This window comes from Saccoglossus kowalevskii, chromosome 18, assembly GCF_978046115.1.
Source record: "Saccoglossus kowalevskii chromosome 18, keSacKowa6.1, whole genome shotgun sequence".
In the NCBI taxonomy this organism is placed as follows: domain Eukaryota; kingdom Metazoa; phylum Hemichordata; class Enteropneusta; family Harrimaniidae; genus Saccoglossus; species Saccoglossus kowalevskii.
In genome coordinates this window covers 11,456,773-11,476,939 of record NC_140658.1, presented here as the reverse complement: position 1 = coordinate 11,476,939, position 20,167 = coordinate 11,456,773, and the positions used below count along the sequence as shown (strand labels likewise).

At 35.0% G+C, this 20,167-nt stretch overlaps 1 protein-coding gene across 1 annotated transcript; it reads right to left on the bottom strand.

Annotated features, from left to right (window-relative positions):
• Positions 1–4,298: 4,298 nt before the first annotated feature.
• Positions 4,299–19,121, bottom strand: LOC144364062 (uncharacterized). The gene is made up of 9 exons (XM_085493212.1): positions 19,021–19,121; positions 18,234–18,305; positions 15,451–15,546; positions 13,478–13,566; positions 12,348–12,443; positions 11,080–11,182; positions 10,688–10,768; positions 10,307–10,414; positions 4,299–7,820 (listed from the first exon to the last, which is right to left on the bottom strand). The coding sequence occupies exons 6-9, from the start codon at positions 11,132–11,134 to the stop codon at positions 7,615–7,617; spliced, it is 450 nt and encodes a 149-aa protein (XP_085349338.1). The 5' UTR covers positions 11,135–11,182; positions 12,348–12,443; positions 13,478–13,566; positions 15,451–15,546; positions 18,234–18,305; positions 19,021–19,121; the 3' UTR covers positions 4,299–7,614.
• Between the last annotated feature and the right edge of the window lie 1,046 nt (positions 19,122–20,167).

The following is a 20,167-nucleotide window of genomic DNA, read 5'->3' as shown; positions in this document are numbered from 1 at the left end:
GTGTCTAAATTATTATAAAACACGCAGTGCATCAGACCACAGTGATCAGACAGACCTTTTTATTCTCGACCATGTTCAATAGAGTTATCCATTTAAACAAATATCAGTCACATTATAGCCTGGTGGATTTAAAGGTTATTTGTGCCATGGCGGCTGTGTTGGGAGTTTTGTTACTGTAATTGCAGTTTATTCACCGCTTCGCGCAGTGAGATAACGTGATTGGCTATATTTGAATCTATGAATCTGAATATAGAAAATAAAATATATTGTAATATTGATCGGAATCTGTAGCACACCCACTGAGTGTAACATGTTATATATCAATGCACATTTCAAACATGACATGCAATTTTATCTTTTAATATTTTGCCTATTTTGTAGCAGCTGTCCCTCAGTTTGGGAAAGGTTGCTGGAAAACTAAACTGGGGTAGCAAATAGCCGGCATAATTCGTGAGCAGGTGTCGCATGACACCGTGTACCCGCGGCCTAGCCACCCATGGTGGGGAAACATATTATACTTTCATTACAATTCATTTTAATCAATCTCGTCAGCGTTTTGAGTCACCTTTCCCGTAGAAACACGCCTCGTGATTGTCCTTGTAAAATGACTTGTCTTGGACAGCAGACAAATACACAAGTATGTACTTGGTCGTGTTCGCAGCGATTGATCCCTGGCCGATGCACGTGAAGAAACTGTATTCCATTCATGCCAAATATATATATATATGTAGTCTTCAGAATAAAGTTCTACAGTCTTGATCTAATTTACGACAAAATACTGGCCAGGCCTGAAACTATGTTACTTGGCGTCAATGAAATTGTATCCCTAAGTTTCAGTGATAGTTCAAGTCTTCCAGCTTGAGGGACTGCTTGGTCCATTTTTGTATATTTAATTTGGATTCATGTACAACCGGCCCGACATCGTTTAAATACATAATTATCAGGCATCGTTCCAGTGAATTATCTCAAAATTCAAAATTTATATACACCATGATCGAACATGGTTTCCCTAAATTCGATGGATTTAATGCCATATTTGTATCTCAAAATTCACCACTTCCAGACAAGTGTATCGTATTTTTGAGTGAGTGATGAATATATAATTTGTCCAAATTTGCACAATATTCGGGTAAACATCCTGTTAAGGATTCTGATATAACAGGTGTAAGCTTATTATCGTAAACAGTGCGTGTTTATCTAACGTCCATTGTCAGCATTGTGTTGATCGACGCCCGTCCTAAACTCAGTATGAAGAAACCAACGATATTCCAAACAAATACTAATTAATATTAACAAATACACAAAGAGATGTAATATTAGGTTTTATTTTAGGCTTAGAAAATATTTTCTTTCACTCAGAATGGAACTGCCATTTAGCTTCATGGTCTTTCAGCTTGTCTTCGCCTCGGAGGAAAACAACAATACTTATACAAAACACATTGCGAAGACTCAATAATCAGGAAAGAAAACCCAGACAACCATGTCGTACTTGTGTCGAAATACATTTTGTATTTCACGTCAGAATATTGTTTAAAATAAAATATTCAGTCCAAGCCAAATCTAGGTCAAAGGGTCAGGTTGCGTGCATATAATTATATATATAGTTAAAACAAAAAGTATTTGAACTTGTGTCAGCTGTTCAACATATATAGAAAACAGAAAAACAATGATAAGGCAATGTGAACCTCGGAATTTTTTTGTTAGTCCGAATGATATTTCGGGAATTGCGCGGTCGAAAATAAAGCGGAAATTGTTCGGTCGAATTCAGCAAGCGGTAGCAAAAGCGAGACAAAAAAGTGATTGGAAAACGGAAGTTTCGTTTAAATAGTTTTATTTTCCAAGTCAATATTCTATTTTACTAATACCATTTTTTCTAACGCAATGGCGAGGAAAAAAAAGCGTTGACAGACGAGGCAAACAAAATCTGCCACTCAGCGTCACACTCTGACACAGCAATTTTTTTTCACCATGAAACCCGTTCTGTTAGATTTCTTATCAGAGACACTTGAAGGATTAGCTTGTTTGTAAACTGTCAGCGTGTACAGTGGGACAGTAATGTTTGTCAGAGGATTATCCCTCGTTGTTCGTTTGCATAACAATGAAAACCCAAACCACGGTTACTTTTTTAGTAACCGTGCCCGAACGTTCCTGAAGTACGAACTCAAATGCCAGCAATTTTCTTCATTTTTCACGCTTGAAATTATTCATTATATCTGACACTCTTTATGAGTTCTATGATATCAGTGGTTAATGTGTTTGGCCATTTTAGTGCATATTTATAATAACGCAGCAAATTTCCAATGTTTTATTATCGAAAACTGTTTTTCGCGTTTTTCTTGAGTTGAAGTTTTGATTGAGTACGACTTATTGGGACCACCGCCAAATCAAGTGCCTTCGGACTAGGACATTCAAACTCGCAGTTAGCATTCAAAAGATAATGATGGTGTGCGAAATATTTCTGGTTTTTTTTAGGAAAATGCTTTGTCACAGAATAATAGTATGTTAAAGGTGCCAAGTGTGGAGTAATTAGGGGACCAAAAACAAACCTGCGTAGAAATCGGAAGAATAGGTCTTTTGACTATGGAAGACGCATTTCAATAGACTTGATTACAGACAATGCCTTGCCCAAATTTCACCCGGAAATTCCCTCATTGTACTCTTGCAATCGCAGACTTGGTCATTTTTACAAAAAGTTTTGCCATTTTTGCGGTCACGTAGTAATTATGTAAACATTGACTCTCCAGATTGTGCCAACGTGTCCCTCTATACTTAGGCTTTTGAAATATATAAGCTAAATTACGGTTCTGAATGAGATAATAGACAGAGAATGCTTTAATCAGAAACGTCATCAAACCCTTCTCGCTACCTTTACACATTGTGTATCATGTTTTGGACAACAATGAGGCCTCTCATGTCCCCCGGGGTCCTCGGATCTCACTTAAAACTAGAATTGTGGTAATACCTTTGCTATATGCCATTAAAAGGTGGCGCACTAACCAGTGAGACGCGTTATAACTGTTGAATTGCGTGTATCTTTGAAATGTGTGTATCTGTCAAATTGGGGGCGCCCGAGGCTGAAATGGGCCTCCAACGAAAATGTGTAAATTTTTCACACTTTACGCGTTCTTCGAGGACGTGTCTCAGAATGGTGTCACGTGGTTAATAGGTCATTTGAAGCCATTCTATAGCACTTTAATCCGAGGACCCTGAAAATGTCCTCGCTAGCATTGAGACGTCCTCGGAGGCAGGTCAAATAACCTATCAACGTCCTCGAAGCATATAGTAATGCGAGTACACACACACACACACACACATACTCGCATTACTATATGCTCAGAGGACTCGGTTTCTAGACCAGTCTCCGAGGACGTCACTTTCTAGTGGGTTTACAGGCTTGATATTTAATTACATAATATAATATTATTGTAGGTATACATGGGTTAGTAGAGTTTAGCAATCAGACCATTTTTTCAAGGACCTGCGTTTGACTATCATACTGAGGACCTCCTTTCTGAGGACGCGATTTTTTTTCAGAGGACGTGGAAAATCTCGGGGGTGTCACTCCCACATGTGCAAAGTGTCACTTCACATGTCCTCGAACTGATATGAACAATAGCATAGCATTCACACATATAAGTGCAATTCACAAATGGCAGTATAATTGTTATAGAGAATTGAAACTCGTACACTCAGTTACCAGCAAATGCGAGGTATGTCTTCTCTGTAACAAAAATCAGATCGAAAAAATGAAAAACAATTTGTGATGCCTTGCCCTGTCTATGCCCAGCACAAAAACATTCCATTTATGTATACAAAATATTCACAAATTTGCTTGAGCAATAAATCTCTGTGAATACCTTTAGTTTAATATTTGTAAATCTGTTTTGAATTTAGACAGCAACACTTCCTAAATTTTTAATTTTTTTTTCTTTGCCATGTCACTTTTCATCTATCCATTATCATCCATTCCAATGGATGTTAAGTAATTAAATGTATAAATAAAAATAGGTGTGGATATTTTTGTATATACAACATCGTCCAATAACTGCTCCCCTCTCGTTCTGCACAATTTTATTAGGGAAGCAAGCATTTCTTTTTAACATTTTTTGTACAAAATGGCAATGTACATCTTCAGTAGGGGACAACACTGATAGTTGCATAAACTGCAACTGTAATTCTCAGAGCAATGAACTCGTATCAGTATTTATCTAGCATTGTTTCCAAATTTTGAATTCGCTAAAATAGAATGGGGTTGGAATCTGGTTGATACAACTTTCACACAGAATATCATCACGCTATTTTCTAATAACCAACTTTATTTGCAATAGTTTGAAGGAATACATATTCCTTTCTTACATTATAATGAGAAATGAGCAGAGATCAAAGTGTACTTGTTAATAGTATAGGCAGGGAGTTTTCCATAGTTGTGTTTTTTCTCAGCCACATGTGGCATTATGTATAGAAAATTTGTAAATATTTTTAGTATATTTTTTCGTTTCTGTTGGAATGCAATATCAAACAAAATGTTTATTCTTATTTTGAAACTTCCAGCATGAAAAGGTGGTAATTTTCCATCCCAAATTTAGGTGAGATAGAGCATACGGTACTCCAAAATTTAAACAAGACCATGTTGTGGATGACCACAGATAACTATGGTAGTGGAAGGAATAAACCTGTTTGGAACTCAAGTACACCCAAGATCAAATGCACAAAATGATCATTGTAAATGATCTAAATGCTTATGCCCATAAACTTAAAGGGTGGTGGTCGGCGCAGCGGGTGTTTGAATTACACGTAAACAATGTATTTCACACGCATTGTGTGCATCGGTACAAGTCCATTATCAACCAGGCCATGGCGCAACGACCACCTTGCTTTAGGATTTATTTAATGAAAAACAAAATATATGGAGGTAGAAATACATGAAAATATTAATTAATCATAACAAAGAACACAGGAACTCCATTAATGGAACCATGAATTCAGTCACTTATTTCAGATTGAGCTCAATTCAATAACATTTACATTTCTAGAATCCAATTATGTTTTTATAATTCATCCCAAGTAACAAATGATGTACACAGAATATCTCAAACTTGCTATTGGCTTTTGGAGCAAAGCATGATTTTGATTGACATGATTACCATAAGACCAATCAGTGTAACATGTTTTTTAGAATGTAGGACAAGTGCACATGTAGAATACTACTGAGTAGCAGAGATAGGTTTGTTTCACCTGATCACACATTCAGTTCAGTATAAAGACATAAATTTTTTGTGACCACTGTAGTTAAAATGACAATAGCTGCAACTATCGATATTTTCATTTTAATAAAACATTTCCTGCAGACACTGAAAGCATAGCATAAACGGACATTGTACATTAAATCATTGTCAGTGAAATAAGGGGGGGGCACGGTTGCGTTATGGTCTCCATCTATTGAATTCCAGTTTTGATGAAAAATTACAGTACATGATAACTTACTGAAGGCCCTGGGTCAAATACGTTCCCAGCTTGAAAGGCTGACCGATCTCCACGCAATTATGTCTAAAACAGTATTTTGGTAATCTTTATGTAGGTATATTTAAACAAAAATTTTCAAAATCTATTGTCGCTTTAAGAACCTGTCACTGTTTCTATAGTACCAGTTATCAGAAATTAATGAAGGTATGACCCAACTGCAAAGGTTACAACAACTTGCATAGATTTGACCACAATATCTGACAGTGTGAGATTCATTGCAATAACAATGAAGTGGCCTTAAGGTATAGATGCATGTTCGTGGGCACTTTGAGTGAATTATTTTTTTTTTTGCTTTTTCTTACCCAGACAGTCTTGGCTAGATAATGTTAAAATTTTGGAGCATTGTCAATGCTGAAACACTCAAAAAAAACGATTTTAAAATAGAGGGAACCGAGGCACACGTATGTGATTAAATGTCCCGAAGTTTGTTTACGTTGCTTACAGTTGTAAATGATAAGTAAACAGTTTCACCCTTATCTCGCAACATGTCAACAACTTCTAGCCTGGCATATTGTTATATTACTAAATATTTTTGTTTTCACACATTTTTTTTCTCCCAAGGTATTTTAAAACTGAAGTATACAAAGTAAACATTTTTCGTTTTGCTGTAGAGATCACCCTGCTGATAGCATTGCAATGCAATGGATAAACACCATTGCTGTGCTGTATCGATAACTTTTCAATGGCATGCTCGTAAAATGCTCGGTTAATTAAAAATAAAAAAATACCCTGGAAATTACAGAAAAATTGCCAACAAGATTCTGTTTTTAAGCACCACGGAAAAATGAAGCACTCTGTGATGCCATCTTGGTTACCTCAATCGGAAACCCCCTTGTCAGCTAGCATGCACCTGTAGCGATGTCGAAAAGTACGTTGTATGTATGCTCTGCAACCTCTGGTACTAAGGCACTCTATAAATCGGGTACTTCCAGAGGTCAGGGTTCGTTTAATTTTTATCGACCCATCTCATCTTTAGTTGAATGAAACCTGTCTCGATTTACAATATTTTCCCTCCCATTTAGATTTTTTCTCACAGGCAGTTGACCGATTGAGTAGTAAAAACTGCAAATAGCCGTTGTGTAGCAAAATATTACGGCCCATTTCAAACTGGTCGTCTAACTTCGCATGGTCCATTTCACTGGAGATCACGAAAAACTGAGTCATACAATGTATTTTTTTTAAGGTTTGAGGGAAAGTAAATTTAGACTCAATCCGCAATGTTTATATAACTGTATGAATATCTCATCAGCTTTACGTGATCCATTGTGCCCCTCCCTCAGTGGAAATGATAACACGACACCGTGACAGTTTTCGCGCAAGGTGTTGACTCTGCAGACAATTTTACGTCCGTTTCCCTTGAATTGTAAATATTTTTATTTTATTTTTTATCTGACGATTGAACATCAGCAAGCATCGATGTATGATGGATTTTGGCATGTCGTTGTGATGCAATAGCCATTTTTGTAGACGATTAACGTCACTTTCATAAAACAGGCATTATCTCCGTTCGTGTTTTCTGGTTAGTCACAGAGATTGGAAATTAATTAGCTTCCACAGTTTTTGTCAGTTTGTCTTGAAATTCTCACACTATTTTGACAACAACCTATTATTGTTTTGAAAAAAGTTAAATATAGTGCATAATATGGAGATCCCGTCATTACTTTTTTCACCATGTTTCTTTTTGATTATTTATGTATGTAGCCTTGCCTAATCTTGCTAAACATTCAAAAAAGAGAATGTTTGTACCTGTTTTCTATAATTTAAAATCGTCTTTTGAGTATGTTCCACTATTCACAATACTGCGAAATTTTAACAATCTATAGCCAAGACTTTGGATAAAAAAAAGCAAAAAAAAAACAAAATTCACTCCCAAGTGCCCAAGAACCTGTATCTATACCTTAAATCATAATCCTGCTGGAACGAATCCCTTTCTATAAAAAGAGTTTAATACTACCATGGCCGAGCACCTGATGAGGTGAGATGTAGAATCAGGTGTGGTAGCAAATATGAACTGGCGGCTCTTTAGCAGTTCTTTACAGTTTGATGTATACCACATTATTATATAACATCTGGCAGCAAAAATAACAGAATTCATTCCTTCCGTCTCTTATGTACCGTAATCAAATTACGAACACAATCTTTTACATTTTTCCAGGACCTATGGCACAAAACTGGATTCTGTTGTAAACAACTACTGCAAGCAGCCTTTCCAGGCACGTGTAGAAGTCTAATATCTTGCGAAAAATAATTTTTAACAGCCATCTTTTCTTCAACACTCCATATCTTATATTCTGCACCTAACACAAAAAGAAAATATCAAGTAAATCTACTGTTACAAAGTAACAAGGTAAATAGACAGCCGCAAATCAAAATCTGTTGCTGCAAAATTGTTTAGATTTTCAAAAAGAAGTTGTTTGAAATAATAGTTGAAAAATTGCCATCACTCAAAATCAAAACAAGGTGTATAAGTAATATCCTATGAGTAATTTCAAATTAAATGACATTTTCATATGTTGATTTTTTATGGTTTTGTAAATGACCACCAGTCAGTCAAACATAACAAAAACAAATCAACATGGATATGTAATAAATGATGTAATGCAATTTTAAAGTAAACCTTATATTTAATTATATTATAGCATTATCAATATCAGTGGATTTTATGATGTCAATGCAGCAGATTATTCGCAATAATGTATCCCATTATTGATCCCTGTACCATGGATTTGATTACAATGTAGTTTTCGAAAACGAATAAAGGAGAAACTATTTAAGAAGAGAAATTGCAAGCATCCTCGTTAGCTCTCTACGTTAAAGCATGCTCGGTTGAAGCATTTCATCTAGTAGGCATGCTTCTAGATTCCACGACTGATGCCGCTGTCATGTCCCTAATCGTGTCAATGAACTAAGGTTAACCCGGGGTGATTCATCCAAGCAGATGCTGCTATGTTTACAGAGTGTGAGTACAGAAAAATGAATAGTAGTACTACACTTATTTGTGAAACAAGATTGTTGTCAGGTGTCTTTTTTTAGTCCCCGTTCGAACGAAGTCCGAAAACGGGGACTATCATTTTGGGTTAGTTCCATCCGTCCGTCCGTCCGTCCGTCCATCCGTATGTATGTACGTCCGGAGCTATATCTCAAACACCAATTGACTGATTTCATTCAAACTTTACATGAAGACATAATATCTTACATATACGCGTCAAGTTACTTTATTATCAGAGCAAAAATGGCCGACTTGTGGCCATTTTGGATGTAAAATTTGCTATTTCTGATACCTAAACGTGTCTGCAGCAGTTTCTCGGAGATGACTGGGCCGATTTGGATCAAAGTTGGTATGATGATCATACATATTGGTTTGTAGTTGCACGTCATTTTTTTATCGTGATTCGAACAAATATGGCGGCCATCTTGTTTTTCATGGTACCCATGCTACTTTATCTTGAATGCAATGAATGTCTCTGTTTAAAGTTTGTACAAAGATAGTATACCAAGAGATACATCTGCACCAGCATGGTTTTTGTGATTCAATTCGATATGGCTGGCCGATGCCCAATTTTAATGTAAAAGCGCTAAATCGTCATTTCACATGTCCGAGGCTGTTTCTCAAAGATGACTGGGTCGATTTGGATTAAACTTGGAATGATGATCATACACATTTGGTTATATGTGCACGTCATACTTTTTTCGTGATTCAAACAAATATGGCGGCCATTTTGTTTTTCATGGTACCCATGCCTACTTTCCTATGAATGCAATGAATATTTCTGTTTAAATTTTGTACAAAAACAGTATACCAATAGATACATCAACACGAACATTATTTTTGTAATTTGATTCAATATGATTGTCCAATTCTCACGTAAAAGCAATAAATCATATTTTTTTTACAAATCCATCTCCTATTAATGGTTTCAATCTAATCTCAATGACTTCATCAGCATCAAATTGATATGTCAAATCACAAAATTTTGGACGGGGACTGTGTCGTTAACAATGACTTGTTATTTATACAGCAAGATTAAAATCACTGTTTGTAGGATGGCTAACACCCACTAGCTTTCCAGCCATGTTCACTCACTCGCTACGCATTCGTTTGGCTTGAAGTATTCATCAAATCATGGGCCTCTCGTAGCATTTGAAAATAGCTATTACAGGACTGTAGCCAATAAAATCCACCTCAATGGTTTGAAAACACTTGCTGGATTGGGTAACAATACGACAACGTACATGTACCCATGGTACACACTACTACGCATACTTCAGTCAATTCCGTCAGTCCATAGGCGGCAATCTAGCATAGCATAGTGCAAGGTCGTGACGGACACCAAAAGTACTAGTCACTGTGTGCCGTTCACTCGGGCGACCACTACAATGCTACTCCACACCACACTGTAAATTATTTAATTACAAGAATATTTGATGGATAAAAACTAGTTTCTTTCTTAGTTTGCCATATGAGATTGTGAATACAATTTTCAGAAAGACATTTTAAATTATTTAGATTTACAGGCCAGTGACTGCGAAACAGTTCTGTTCACTGTGGATTTTTCTCGAAATTTTCCATTTTTTAGTGGCAGCAAATCCACTGATATTGAAAATGCTTCAAAAAATAACAATAATAAATTCTTTGTCAACTCATAATGGAGTAAGCTTTCATCCATTATGGGTTGGCGGGTCGTTCATTATTGTTTAAATAGACATCATAAAGTCATAGTCTATGAGGTGCAATACACATTGAAATTTTGGCAGCTAAAGACATACTGAAACAGTTCCATACCTTGAGGCATCTGTCTGCTTTTTTTCTTTACACTAGATGAAGTCTGAGTGAAAGAAACATCACTTTTGCCAGATGCTCTTCTTTTAGGATAAGCAAGCTCATGCTGAACTAAAAGGAAGAATCAAGTAAAATGTAAATGAAAAAGAAAGAAGAAAAATGAATCCTGCAATTCATATATGTTAGTTATAAATTGAAATTCTGCCAGCTTCATGCATGCTGAACAATTTGAGCCAGAACGAATCAACACCCCATCATTGTAAGGATAGTAATATCTCCAGAAAGTGTATATATGAAGGGACTGCACATAATGATAAAAACGTATGTTACTTGATACAAAGCATGTTTCCAACTTACCAATCTGTCAAAATGTGGCACACTTACCTGGATGTGCTTGTTTAGCTTTTTTTTGCTCTTCAGTCTGAAGCAATGGTTCATTTGTGTTTGAGTTTTGCTCTTTAACACCTGCAAGAACAGCCAGCCATTTAATTCATGAAAGTCAATTATAAAAATTTGAAAACAGTGTATTTAAAAAAAAAACAATATTGGCATACGATATGAACCCAAATGACACTAAATTACACATTATTATTTTAAAAGTTGTTTGCATTTCTGATTTTATTTACTTTCAAAATCACATATGAACTCAAGAAAAGTATATACTTAAAATTAAAAGGAAGAAATTCTGAATGTGGGTAACAAACATGAAAGCCAATACTATAAAGTTTAACACAAGAAAATCCAGTTATTTTTTCAAGAGAGAATGTCTTATTTACCTGATTCTGAGATCCAACATACGATATCTTCTCTGAGTTCAAAAACTTTGTCCATTCCATGCAATAATTGTGTGTATTTTTCTTTTGCTAAATACTCTGCAAACTTAAAAATTGATATACATGTAAATCATAGAACATGTATAAATAACTACATGCCCACATTATTTTTCATCCGCCAAAAAGGCTTTGACAAAATAAAAATTACAAATAGGCAAAGCAATGCAATTATTATTACTGGCAACAGAAAAATGATCATAGACATCAGAAAGTGAAAAACCTCACAAGATGAAACTAGACAGCAGTCAAAGAAATATGAAATGTCTATTTCCCTCATGCATGAGCCATTTATTTCAGCTCAAAACTTGTTTACCAAAATGTGTTAATGCATGTTAACTTGATGTTAGCTTTGCATTAGTGTAACATAATGTTAGCATATTCAGGGTTGTAAAGTTGATTCTTATTCAAAGTTTTTAAATATAATTAAAATAGTGTTTGAATCAAAAATATAATACATTTGAAAGGGTAAAACACAAATACAACTGTGCTCCAGAAAGATAGATATTTTATACTTTGCAGCCACATGTTTTTTCAGTAATCATGTTTGTCAAATAATGTATCTACTATCATCCAATCCTTGATCTTTACTAGACGAGTGGCAATAGAACTGCTTTGATATAATCTATAGATTTTAACTTGCGTACAATCAAGTATCCGTAATAAATTGGCCATTCTTATTAATACATTCAAAGACTATTACTACTGTTATTTTTACGAGAAGTATTTTTGACAAGTGGAGATCGTTACTGAATTACCCTATAGAAACTTTATTGACATCGTAGCAATGTTGAATTACGACAATGGACACTATTTACATGTAATTTTCGTCCTATATAATGTGATAATAATAAACTATAATTCTCATTTCAAATATGGATTGATTTTGTACAGTCCTTGCGCAGAAAATTCAAAGGGAAGTCATGGACTGATGTTTCAATTCATCTGTAATAAATAATGCATCAAACACAGTAAACCACTGTTGGGTGACAGTGAATGTACCAACAGGGACTGCAAATCTAAATGTTGTCTTGGCGCTGGCATGAGGCCATGGCAAGCAATCAATCAGAGTTGTGAATTTGAATACTTGTTTTGACAACTTTTTCCTATCCCTGATAAGTAGCATTAAATTTCAACTGACACACGATGAGGTTTCCTGGCTGTAACACTAATACACATCAAAATATTCAAATGATTCAGGGATATATCCTTACCTTAATGACAAAAACTCCACAAGAGACACTTGCACTGCATGGTCAATTGTTGATACTTTGTAATTTCCATCTTCTTCTTTGTTAACTGCAAATTTACTAAAAAAAAGTGAAATATTTCAATCAAAAACTGTTAGAAGAGTAAAAGAACAGTGGAGGACAAATTTTTAGCTTTCAGAAGTGACAGTATCCAATCACCATAAACTAAGGTGTTTTCATTGCCATAGTCCTGTTCAAATTATGTTAACCAGTAAGTAGCAGATGAATTTACTAATATGATTGCTGTAAAACAGACACAAAGTAGTAAGTGTATTTGCAGAAGTGAAAAGTTGCTACTTCAGCATTCATTAAAACCATGTACATGTTGGTGCCATGCATGTACTAAACAATTTTGAATGGACGGATGAAAACAAAATATTGAGCAGCCACGATGTGCATCACCCCCCCCCCCCCTAAAAGGTAAAAGTTTGACTGAAATAAGTCCACACATGCCAAAAATGTGGTTCCAGCCATGAAAAATAGTTTGATTTTTAGATGCAAATTAACAACCAAAACTAATGACAGTCCATCTTTGACCACATCTTTATATGTACAATCATGTATGTCATGTACTATCCATGTACAAAAAATGAATTGAATTTCTTTAGGCCTGTTCCAGATGTGTGTCCTGAATACCATCCATCAAAATAAAAGTGGCCACCAGTTGGCTGTATTAGCTCAACAATGGCAGCAAACTTTGACAAAATAAAAATTACAACTCGGCAATGCAATGCAATTGTTATTACTGGTAACAGAAAAATGATCATAGACATCCGTGACACTGAAAAACTTCAGCACTGGTAAAATTTGAATGATGTTGGCCAAACTGCATCCAAAAACTGGCTCCCCAACATACTTGTACACATGTGTGCATAGATGGCCAGGACCTTAAGATTTTCCAAAGCTCATACAGGAATGGAAAAATTTAACTTACACATACATGTACCAAAATTGTACACACAGACCCAAGGCTTGAACATCCAATTTTAAGACCAAAAAATTACCTTATCAAGCCCTACAGATCAGAAACAGATTAGTACCAACAGTTGACTTATGGAAAACAATACATGTACATAATATAGACTAATACTCACTTCCAGTTCTGCTGAATTTGATTCATTTTCTCTTTGCTTTCCCCCAAAGAATTGAGATATAATATTTTGCGCTCCATTTGATTTACTTCCTGTCAAAACAATCATTAAAAAAAAGTGTTTTTATATCAGAAGCTTTATCATTAGAAGTATGTGTGTTTCATTTATTCTATTATTCAAAACAACAGAATATATAAATAAGTATATCTATACAGGCAAGTCACATTCAAGAGTTCAACAGATAAACAAAATCTGTGTCAGATGCGTATAAGATATTAAAACAGAAAATGTGCCCCAATTAAAACAAGTCATAGTTGTATTTTGGTGAATTGACATTTGAGGACTAAAAATTATCTTTTGTCTGTCATTTATTGTGGCATTCAAAAAGACTCAAGAGCACAAAATTTCCATTCGGTCAACAGTCAAAAGTAATCAACATGTATACGCATTCACTGTGACACAAAATCGGGACAGGAACATTGAATGTTGGAATTGTTGACATGATGAAAAAAAAATGACATAGTTATGAGGAACAAGTCATTGAAAATTACACAGTCCCCATTAAATTTTTGAAAGTTCTCTTTATGCTCGTCATATTAAAGTGAAGGTGTTGGTTGTTGCGAGCGTGTCCTTGAAACTTGAGTCCCAAGTGGCAAATACAACAGATAGTTTATTTACATCAAATTCGAACATGTGTTGCGTGACAACCCCTCTGGTTTAAGATATAGCAGAGAAAAACAAAGATCACAAGTGAAAGTAAAACAAATTGAGGTGCACTCTGTTATTGCACTTGCTAAAATTGTTTAAAGTATGTTTAAGAAAATGCATGTCTGAAGATAGGAATGAGGCACTACAATTAAAAATTTTGAAATACAACTCTGGACGGACAGACAAACGTACGAACGCACAGACAGTTGGATGCACTGACGAACGAAGGACATATCCTAACATGTATGATCTATGTAAACAAATTTGAATAAAAACTGAGAAAGCATGTCCAAAATATGACATTTTCAAAAAACAAGATGACTGCCAGTTGGCCATTTTGAATTGAAACTCATTGACTCGCTCAAACTGAGTCTACCATACACATAAGTCGTGATATTGGCATCTTGGAATAATTAGTTCTATTTTGCTATAAATAAGTGGGCATATATTTATGATGTTACTACATACTAAGAACAACATTGTCTTTATTATGACAGGAAATTATACTCATGATATTGCATGTACCATGGGGGATGTGTGGATAAATTCCTACACCATAGAAGCATGTATGCATGTGCATATATCCAATACGATGCATGATGAAAGCTCAAGACCTCACTGAATATAAGCCTCTAAGATTGTGCACTGTTGTCCCAGTTCAAGAAAAAGCTGAATATAAAAACAGTCTGAGTGCATATAAGCAGTATAAACTACCAGTTGTAGTTGTCGTGTGCAGATGAATAGAAATGTTGTAATATCTGTAAGGTAATTTTAGTTTCCAGTGCACAGCAACAGAAATATTTTTCCTAGTTACAGCTACCTGAATTCCTGTATACTGTAACCTGTGCAGTGAGTGCAGTGCCAATATTTAATAATTGCATGTTGCAAAAAACTGTCTATCAAAAAATATATAATGCAAATAGTTATTTTTGCAGTAATAGTTGCCAACAGAACTAAAGTGCATAAAAAGAAATGAATGAAACAATTTTTGCACAAAATACCATTTTTCAAACATAAGTGTTCACAAAATCAGAAGGATGTACCAAAAGATTGACAGGTAGAGGTGCTTTGCACGACATAGCCTCCTATCCGTGTTCTACAAATTCAGTAGACAAGTAGGCAAAGATACTGAGAAAACTGCAAAGTGACAGCAAGATTTAATGAGAAAATTGAAATCAGTGCTTTGTTATCTGTATTACTGAATGAAAGATTATTATATAAATTTGTATATACATGAGAATGACTAAGAAAAATTCTTAAATATTTACCACAAGAGTTCAGTGTCCATCTTGTATAATACCACAAATATTTTGTCCACCTTCATACATAGTTCCCATTATCAAGTCATGCTTGGAAAAATCAATCTGTAAGTGGAAATGAAAGTAGACAAGTCATTGTCAATGACACGTCCCCGTTCCGTTCATATTTGAGTGACATATACATTCAAAGCAGATCATGACCGAAATGCACCTGCATATGTACAACACATTGTACTAAATCTGAACAAAATCCATCCATGCATGACTGAGATCCGATTCCGGAATTGTGAAAATACGTGATTTTGATGCATTTTCGGCCTTAAAATGGCCATCATTCAGCTATTGTTAAGCGGATCATGAAACAAATGCACATACATATTTGTGACATGATGTACCATGTGTGTGTGAAGTTTGAACTTGATCAATCCAGACATGTCTTGGATACGGATCCAGAACTGAATTTATTAAAACAAAATGGCCACCAGTCGGCCATTTCGAACTTGATCCGAAAAAAAAATGACGTGCATCAAGGTCCTATTATGTTTAATGTATGTACCAAATTTGAACAAAATCTGTCCATGCATAACTGAGATCCGGGTTCGGAATGGTGAAAATGTGCGATTTCAATGCATTTTCGACCTTAAAGAGGCCGCCATTTGGCTATCGTTAATGAAATCATGAAACAAATGCACATACATATTTGTGACATGATGTACCTTGTGTGTGTGAAGTTTGAACTTGATCAATCCAGACATGTCTCGGATACGGATCCAGAACTGAATTCTTTAAAACAAAATGGCCGCCAGTCGGCCATTTCGAACTTGATCCGAAAAAAAAATAACGTGCATCAAGGTCCTATTATGTTTAATGTATGTACTAAATTTGACTGAAATCCGTCCATGCATAACTGAGATCCGGGTCCGGAATGGTGAAAATGTGCGATTTCAATGCATTTTCGGCCTTAAAGCGGCCGCCATTTGGCTATCGTTAATGAGATCATGAAACAAATGCACATACATATTTGTGACATGATGTACCTTGTGTGTGTGAAGTTTGAACTCGAACAATCCAAGCATGTCTCACATACGGATCCAGAACTGAATACTTTAAAACAAAATGGCCGCCAGTCGGCCATTTCAAACCCGATCCAAAAAAAAAAAAATGACGTGCATCAAGGTCCTATTATGTTTAATGTATGTACCAAATTTGAACAAAATCTGTTCATGCATAACTGAGATCCGGGTCCGGAATGGTGAAAATGTGCGATTTTGATGCATTTTCGGCCTTATTCGGCTATCGTTAATCGGATCATGAAAAAAATGCATGTGCATATGTCCCATATAATGTGTGATGTATGAGTGAAGTTTGAACTTAATCGGTCCATGCACGTTCGCACACACGGACGCACGCACGGATGCACACAGGGCAAAACATAAGTCCCCGTTTTCGGACTACGTCCGAACGGGGACTAAAAGCAAAAATGAGTGAAGAGTATGCAACTTTGATAATAAAAATAAAAATAAGATCTTTTATACATATGCAGAATAGGCACATGTGAAATTTCTATTTACTCGACATGTATACTGCTAAGAATGAAAACATACATGAACTAGTTTAGACAAAGTTTTATAAAATAAAGGTCACAAAAACTTTTAAAGCTTGATAATAATAATAATAATAATAACTCTATTTAATTAAGCGCAACAATTCCAACATATGAAGATCAAAGGCGCTGATACAATAAACAATCAGTCAAATATTAAAAGCACATTTAAATAAGTGCGTTCAGTCTGGATTTAAAAATGTCTACTGAAGGACTAGAACGAACAGACAGAGGTAATTCATTAAAAAGTTTAGGACCTAAATTTTCAAAAGCACGGTCTTTGTATAACACCTTGGACTTTTTACTACACATCTGACGAGTTTTAATAAGAAACTTCGATTCAGATCTTAAACTACGACTCGGTACATAAAATTCGATTAATTCACATAGATAATTTGGGGCAAAACCATACAAAGATTTATACACTAGTAAAAGTAATTTGAAATTGATTCTTTGTACAACTGGTAACCAATGAAGTTTAATAAAAATGTCTGTAATGTGGTCATATTTTCGAGCACGAGTGACAAGGCGGGCTGCTGCATTTTGTACACGAATAAGAGGTTTTATCTTAGTTACAGGGAGACCAGACAATAATGAATTACAGCTGTCTAAGCGAGAAGATATGAAAGCATGTACCAACTTTTCAGTATCAGATTGGGATAATGATTTACGAATACGATTAATATTTCTTAGATGGGAATATCCAGATCTACAAATAGTAGAAATGTGTGTTTCCATAGATAGCTGCGAATCAAACAAGACACCTAAGTTTCTAGCACTTGACGAAGCACTAACCAATTCTTCACCAATTGCGATACTAGACAAAGGACACGAGTCTTGTGAGAATCTCCGAGACGACATGCACACAAATTCAGTTTTCGACACATTCAAAAGTAGGAAATTACAAGACATCCAATCGCTAACATCTTGAATACATGTCTGAAGTATCACCCGGGCGCGAATTTGATCATCTTCAGAAACCGATAAATAAATCTGTGTGTCATCGGCGTAAAAATGATATTTTACGCCGTGACGTCGCAATAACTCGCCCAATGGACGCATGTACATTGAGAACAATAATGGCCCTAAGACGGAGCCCTGTGGAACACCGGTTACTAATATAGACGTCATATCAGAAAATACATTTCCAATTTTCACTTTTTGAATGCGGTTACTCAAATAATCTTACCTTCTTTGGATAAGTGGTTTCACCCCTCAGACAAATGGATGACATTAAATTATGGTCAAAAAATTTGATTCTCTGAGAAAAAAAATATCAAGAATATAGTTATCAAATTGACTTGAACATCATAGCTTTAATGATGCTCAGTTTAAATCACAAAGTTTAACTTAATTTAGAGCTATTAGTGATATAGAATAACAAATATTTCACAACTTGTAGTCTTCAGCTGGAAAAGTGGTAACAAAATTTACCACATACATGTGGAGCCTGGACATGTATAGGATATAAAACTAAACATGAAATTATGAATAAGAACTCAAATGAAAACAAATGGTGTTCAAAATAAAGTTTGAACTCCTCTGCCATCTAATAATTTTTTTAAGAGTGAGGTTATCTTCAGTTGTCCAGAAGAGAAATTGTTGAGCTATGCATAGCAATAATGTACATTAATGTACAAGAGAAGCTTTAACAAACAAACCAATGCCATTAATCCTGAAATTTAGTTTTTCAGATTTTTAAATTTGCCAAGACACCTATAGGTTGAACACATCTTTCTGAAAAAAAACCTATATAGTATAATGTCCCCTATTGTATTAACAATTTAAACAAGATTTAATTTAGCTTTTATAATATTATCATTTCTATTTTTTAATTATATTATCTAGCACATGATAACTGTACAGCATGCTATAGTGTACACAAATTATTTCTTATCTAATTACAATGATGTACATGTGACACAGACTCAGTGAAGTAATTAATATAACTTTAAATTAATATAACTTTAAGTTACCTCTCTTTTTTGAGTGGCAGGATAGACAGCAGAATTGACAATATCATCAGAAAGTTCATTCCCATTCTTGAGATTCCTAAAACTGGATTCTAGTATCAAATATGGTTCTATCTTACATACAATGTACAGCTGAATTTGCTGTTTTCTCAGTAGGTGCTGAAAAAATACCAGGTATAATGAAAGTAATAAAGATTCGGAAATGTACTGATCTGTGACAGTGTGTGCAAACACAGACGCTGTTCATGAAGAATAACGTAATGTAATAGTTTCATAGTTGGATTTTATTTCCCCTTTATAAAAAACAAGCCATGCATGGCACAGTCCCAGTTAGTTATCAAACTTAAGATGTATAGTTTTGTTTATAGTAATATAGTTGGAACATAAACATGTCAAAGATATGGATCCAGAAGCTGATGCTTAATTATGATTTTTTTAACACTGAAATGATTGACATTCAGCCACCTTGTTTCTAATCGTCAATCCATCCATAAATTCTTGATTTTCCAGTATTATAACTCTCACATACCTTCAGGAGTCTTGATATCAATCAGCACTGATTCTTCATCATCTGAAATAAACACACATATTGATGAAGCATACAATAGTAATGAGAAATTAATTTTTTTTTTTATGTAAGAACATCCATTTTTGTTTAGGCATAAATGTGATTTACGATTTTTAGAATAACATTTAAAAATTTCAAAACTGCAGTTGAAAACCATTTTGCCAACCACAGGAACTGTGGCTTTGGCATAAATACAATTTCGAAATGACTTCATTCAATCAGGAATTACTTTCACGAATATAGGGCGGTAAAAAAGAACATACCATCACCACATTCATTGAAAATATTCTGGCATATATGTACGTTAAAGTAAATCCATACTTACCATTCAAGTCAATCTCTATGTCATCAAGTGATTTGTTCTTGTACTTTTCCACAGATCCTCTTTCACAAGCAAGTAGAATTCTGCTGACTTTAGCGATCTGCAGGGTGTTTTGTGGGAGCCTATAAAACTTCCTATGAACTCTGATGTAATGACCCCAAAAAACAGCCAAAATTTCCTGTCCATTGTCTTTCAAGTTGAAAAGTTGAGACATAGTTGCAATTTGCTTTCTTAAGATTGGTTGAGTTGAAACATTCAGG

Coding starts and splice junctions, on each gene's coding strand:
- LOC144364062 (XM_085493212.1), bottom strand. CDS start 11,134: ATGGACAAAGTTTTTGAACTCAGAGAAGATATCGTATGTTGGATCTCA. Junction 10,769..11,079: donor ATGTTGGATCTCAGAATCAG/GTAAATAAGACA, acceptor CTGTTCTTGCAG/GTGTTAAAGAGCAAAACTCA. Junction 7,821..10,306: donor AAGCAGACAGATGCCTCAAG/GTATGGAACTGT, acceptor TTTTTGTGTTAG/GTGCAGAATATAAGATATGG.